At 40.3% G+C, this 6,000-nt stretch overlaps 1 protein-coding gene across 1 annotated transcript in view; it reads right to left on the reverse strand.

Annotated features, from left to right (window-relative positions):
- The window catches only part of LOC107285904 (sodium- and chloride-dependent betaine transporter-like), a 57,065-nt gene that overhangs the window by 36,735 nt on the left and 14,330 nt on the right, over positions 1-6,000 (reverse strand). The window contains exons 3-4 of the mRNA XM_015814170.1: positions 4,773-4,907; positions 467-607 (exon numbers count right to left, since the gene is read on the reverse strand). Coding sequence (XP_015669656.1) covers positions 467-607; positions 4,773-4,907 — 276 coding nt within the window. The remainder of the gene's footprint in view (positions 1-466; positions 608-4,772; positions 4,908-6,000) is intronic.

Below are 6,000 nucleotides of genomic sequence, written 5' to 3' on the forward strand. Positions count from 1 at the left end.
AACTTTCCCTTATTAAGGAGTTACATCAGCCTCCCAACCTGAACCAGAAGTTCTACAATTTTAAAAAGTCTTTTTTACATAAGGAATGTGTTTTCTAAGTGAAAGAATGCCAAGGTTGTTCAATTTCAGGAAGTTCACACCCCACATATGTAACACATTTACTGAGTCAGAGAAAGAAAACATAACATGCCATTGACCTAAAGCAGTGTTTCCCAAACTTGACAACTTTAACATATGGAGACTTCAGCTCCTAGAATTTCCCAGCCTTGCCTACTGGAGAATTTTGGGTGTTGAAGTCCACACATCTTAAAGTTGCCAAGGTTGAGAATCATTGACCTAAAGGCACTGGTGCACATATTATGAGTACATGCTGTCTTGTCACTCAAAGCCAATAACAAATTTACTGTTATTACTATTGTTATTATTTGCTGCAGCCAGTTGCAGCCACGGGTATTCATGCACCTACCTGAGTTCCAGTAATTATTGCAATTAGCCCAGGGTAAGACAGCTGAGAAGGAGTTAAAGAGGTAAAATAGGGCCCAAGATAGAATGACAATGTAATAAATATTCAGGTAAGATTCAATCACTTGTGAAGCATATCCAATTCCTGGAAGAAGAGAAAAGACAGGTAAGAGTTAAATCAGGAAATGGGAACCGGGCAACTGATTTTGATTCAATGAGTGTTGATTACAGCATAGATGGAGTCCCGGTCATTGATAGAACTGTGCAGAAGTTGTGTTTACATAAAACATCAAGCCGTGGATAATCAAAGTTTGATTTGTTCAGTCACCACTTTTCTATGTTCACATGTCACAATGAACCAACTATTAGCAATACTAGCTAGATGTGCAATAATATGCTAGCTAAAATCTATAGCCCTTGGACAACATCCAAGAGACGATAAGATTCTTCCAACCTCCCCTCCAAGGTCAGAGATAGGACATGAAGGAGGAAGAAGAGGAGAAATCTAATATTGTTTTTTACAACCTGTTTGTTATGCATTTTTGGAGGCAAAACTCAGCACAGAAAGAACCATTTTTATTTTAAAAAATGGTTCAGTGTCCTTGATCTACATCTCAAATAAAATTGTTCGATTGAGCATTGTTGATGAAATGTGTATTTATCATCACATGCAGTTTGGCCTTTAGATTGGTCATGCATCATAGCCCAAACATAGCTCATTTGGAATATAAACAATAGAAAGCCTGTGGGAGGATTTAACTCTTCTTTGCTGATGTTTCTGGATGCTAACAATATACATGAGACAAAATGAAATACTCTGGAGAAAAATAGATTGGGTCTATGCAATGTAAACTATAGGTACTTTCACACTGTTTCATTGTATTAAACCACCTTAACTTTAGGTCTGGACGTTAGGGTACAGGGGTTAGGGACCTTGCACACTCATTCTTTGCCCCACCCTAATGTATTGGTTCCTCTTTTGACACCATTCCAAATGTATAGGCTGGCCCAGCTTGGTTAAAAAAAAATCTGCAATGATGCAGCAATGTTTCTATCAGAATGTTTTTCAATGACCATAGTCAGAAATACCTTTTTCAGTTTGGCAGTTTAAATTTGGGGGGATAACTGTCATAATCTGTGCTTTGTTTGCACCAACGTGCATCATATAAATAAAAGATTTTTTAAAACCCTACCAATATGCAGTAGTGGCGCAGTGGTTAAAATGCAGTACTGCAGGCTACTTCTTCTGATTACCAGCTGCCGGCAGTTCAATTCTCACTGGCTCAAGATTGACTCAGCCCTCCATCCTTCCGTGACTGGTAAAATGAGGATCCCGATTGTTGGGGGAAATATGCTGATTCTGTAAACTGCTTAGAGAGGGCTGAAGCACTGTGAAGTGCTATATAAGTCTAAGTGCTATTGCTATTTCAAAAAACCTGCTTTTCAGATTTCTCTTATAAAGTTGTTTGTAGAGCAAAGTATATAAGTTAGTGTACAATTTATAAAATTTGTTCATATTCTGACTTTCTTATAGTTGCGCTCATTAGACAAATTTTACTGAGGATTATCTCTTTTGTATTTCTGCCAACCCGTCTCATTTTGCTGCGTGAGATAGACCCAATGAGCACCCTCCCACTCCATATCTAGGAGCGGATTAGGATTGGCCTTTAATCACATTCAGAACTGGTTGTAATCCTTCATCACATCTGGAAAACAGCAGAAGACTTAAGTCAGGGGTCTTCAAACTTGGCCCTTTTATGACTTGTGGACTTCAACTCCCAGAATTCCTCAGCCAGGCACACTGGCTGAGGAATTCTGGGAGTTGAAGTCCACAAGTCATAAAAGGGCCAAGTTTGAAGACCCCTGACTTAAGGATTGCTGAACTGGCTGAGTAGCATAAAGAGGGGAATGGAAAAAGAACAGCTGAGAAGCTCCACCTGGTCCAGGAAGAGTAAGCTGGGGGACAGAGTGGAGGAAGAACCTGGTATGCAGCTGTGTGTCCTAGCAGTACAAATGGCTGCCTATATGATGTGTGATGTATTATCAGTTACTACAACATCACCCAAAATGAGTAGACATCTCTAACTGCGCAATCCATCTCTCTTCCACTTCTCTGTACACCAGAGTAAAACTACAATGGCCCTTGATCTCCAAACCCCTATTTATAACATGGTTCAAAATGTCCTCCTGTATTAGAGCTGAAGACAAACAACTTGTGGCTGTGGAATCCTGGGAGTTGAAGTCCACAAGTTTTAAAGTTGCCAGGTTTGGAGACCTCTGCTCTAGTACATTCAATGTTATTCCTATTTTCCTCAGCCCATCTTCCAAGCCTATAATAATAATAATAAAGTTGGAATGGACTTTGGAGGTCATCTAATCCAACCCTCTGCTCAGGCAAGAAACCCTATACTATTTCAGACAAATGGCTGTCCAGTCTCTTCTTAAAAACTTCCAGTGCTGGAGCAGCATTTGTCTGTTTCATTGTTGGAAACTGTGGTCCAACACATCTGCAAAGCCCCATGCATGAAACTTAGGCTCATGAAAAATGATTAAAATTTGACGTTTTCCATTTGCAGATTGAAATTATGCAGAGTGGGTGTTTTTGAACAACCCACTAAAACAATTAACTGAGGCTGACCTAGACATCGATTTGCAAACTAATTACCGTATTTTCCCCAAAATAAGACTGGGTCTTATATTAATTTTTGCTCCAAAAGACGCATTAGGGCTTATTTTCAGGTGATGTCTTATTTTTTTCATGTACAACAATCTACATTTATTCAAATAAATAATATCAATAATATTATTTATTTATATTTAATTATATATTAATTGTCAACGCTGCAAATACTGTATATTCTTGCAAATACTGTATATTATTTTATAATTCAATACGTCCATCATGTGTTGCAATGAATGCACTAAAAGCGTCCGTCTGGCTGACGATCTTAACTGGGGCTTATTTTGGGGGTAGGGCTTATATTACGGGCATCCAGAAAAATCATGCTAGGGCTTATTTTCCAGTTAGGTCTTATTCTTGGAAAAATATGGTATGTACTCTAGGGTGATGCAAGCCACTATGCTAAAATGTGTTAAGCTAGTCCATGATTTGAATGGAGCCAAGAGTCTTCTCTATTGGGCAGGGAGCAGACTCTAGTTCACTGGCTGGCCAGAAGGAGAAACTTCCTGACAGTTAGAACAATTAACCAGTGGAACAACCTGCCTCCAGAAGTGGTGAATGCTCCAACACTGGAAGTTTTTAAGAAGAGACTGGACAGCCATTTGTCTGAAATGGTATAGGGCAATGATGGCGAACCTATACCACGGGTGCCAGAGGCGGCACTCAGAGCCCTCTCTGTGGGCATGCACACCATTGTCCCAGTCCTAGGCCTTCAGCTGGGTTTTATAAAACCTTTTCGCTTTAGGCCTCCGCCGCCGTGTGCAAAAAAAAAAAGGTTCAATCAATCAGTCAATTTCAACTTTTCGCGGAAAAAAAAAAGATCTTGCAAAGTTGGAATTGAACTTTTTAGTCCCACCCAGTCTGCCGTTACCACCGCAGCCACGCCCACCCAATTGGCCACACCCAGCCAATTGGCCACACCCAGCCAATGGGCCACACCCGCCCGGCACTTGACGATGCATAAGTGGGTTTGGGGTTGCAGTTTGGGCACTCAGTCTCTAAAAGGTTCGCCATCACTGGTATAGGGTTTCCTGCCTGAGCAGGGGGTTGGACTAGATGACCTCCAAGGTCCCTTCCAACTTTATTATTATTAACTGAGTGCATAATTAACATAATTAAAATCTAAGTCTAGCAACAGAGGATTAACCTCTACTCAGAAAGTTTTCAATATCCAGCTGCTTCTTGAAAGAGATGCCTTCACAAATTTATCCCAGTCCATAATTTACTTTGCTGCTACTTTCATCTAAATCCCATCACTGGACACATTTAAAAGTAACTACTGGCATATCTTTTTGTTTTGATTCCAGACTCCTTTTCCAAGTATCTGCCCTTTGCTTTATCCAGCATCCTGGACGGGTTCCAACTCTATGGTATGCCTTGTCCCAGTCCCCCCAAATCTGGTCATTTCTTTAGCTCTCTCTTTGGTTACGCAACACTAATTCTACCTCCAACAGAGAATCTCTGGATGACTCACACTGTTATCTTTGAGGATAGGATGAAACAGGTGCCCTGTCAGCATTTGGCCCTCAGCCCTGCCCTGCGGCGGGGAAGTTCAGAGGGAATTAGATCAAAAGGTACATTAAGTACTTTATGGAAAGTTGCCAGGATTTCTGATGTACCACCAACGTACCTTCAAAGATAGGGCAGATCTTTCTCCAAGCAGTGATTCCTCCTTGACTGGTATATTGTCCCAAGGCTGTCTCCAAGAAGAAAAGTGGAATTCCACACATAAAGAGAAAGATGGCATATGGAATTAAGAAGGCCCCTGTTGGCAACAGAAAGGGAGGAAACGTTGTTGGAACAAATTTTGATTGTTAAATGTGCTTTCAAGGAGAAGAAAAAAATAACATCTCACATTAGGGTCATTATGCATATTTTCCACTAAAGTTTTGCAGCACTGTGAATGTCTTTCCCAAAAGGTGCTTAAGAGCAGGTGGACTACAAATGTCCCAAAGGTGCTTTTCAAAAGGCAAGTTTCAAAAGGCAATTGCCTCTTGAAAAACACCTTTGGGACAACCATGACCTGGATGATTGAGAATCTCCATAGACATGTGGACTACAAATGTAGTCTTTGCAGTTTCTTTGAAGCACACTGCATTTCCCCAGAATTACGCAATGAGGAAATGTTCTGCAAGATTCTTTCCAAATCCTTTTTTTTTAATTGCATCTGAAGCACTACACACCCTTGTTTATTAATTAAATCTATATACTGCCCATTGTTGCTATTTGGAGCAACTCTAGGTGGCAAAACTGCTGCACAAATTCTTGTGTCAGACCAAGAGTAGGCAACACCCAAGGCATTCTAGATATTGCTGACTTGCAAGTACTGTTCTTCTTTCAAAGCAGGTCATGCTTCCTAGGGCTATTGGTAGTTATTGTTTATCAACTTCTGGAGTATCACTAAATCAGATCCTAATGAAAACCACTTGAGAAAGATGCTTTTTCAGGAGGCAATTGGACTTTCTTCCCCATAGACACTTGAGAAAGAAGATAATGGTGAGAACCTAGAAAAAGTATGAAAAGTTAAATGCTTGGGGTTATGCAGATTGTAATCCCACCAGCTGAGGAAGGCTGTGTTATAGACTCAAGAAGACATTGATTTTTTAAATAAGATTTTATTAATTTTTGACACTGAATTGTTATCATGTATGATTAACATATCTGGCCTGCGAAAAGCTAGAGCTTTCTGTATTTCTTTGCTGCTGTTCAGTGGCATCTGGATTTTAGCCGCTCAGAAATGGTGGTCCTAATATTAAGAGTTCTCCTGATAGGGGAAATTCCAAAGATAGGAGAAATTCCAAAGCTGCAAGCATTTTAGCCAAAGTGCGATTCCCTGGGAATCAGGCCAGATGAGTCTT

The sequence above is a fragment of the Protobothrops mucrosquamatus genome, unplaced genomic scaffold (genome assembly GCF_001527695.2).
Source record: "Protobothrops mucrosquamatus isolate PMUCROS unplaced genomic scaffold, P.Mucros_1.0 scaffold226, whole genome shotgun sequence".
Lineage (NCBI taxonomy): Eukaryota > Metazoa > Chordata > Lepidosauria > Squamata > Viperidae > Protobothrops > Protobothrops mucrosquamatus.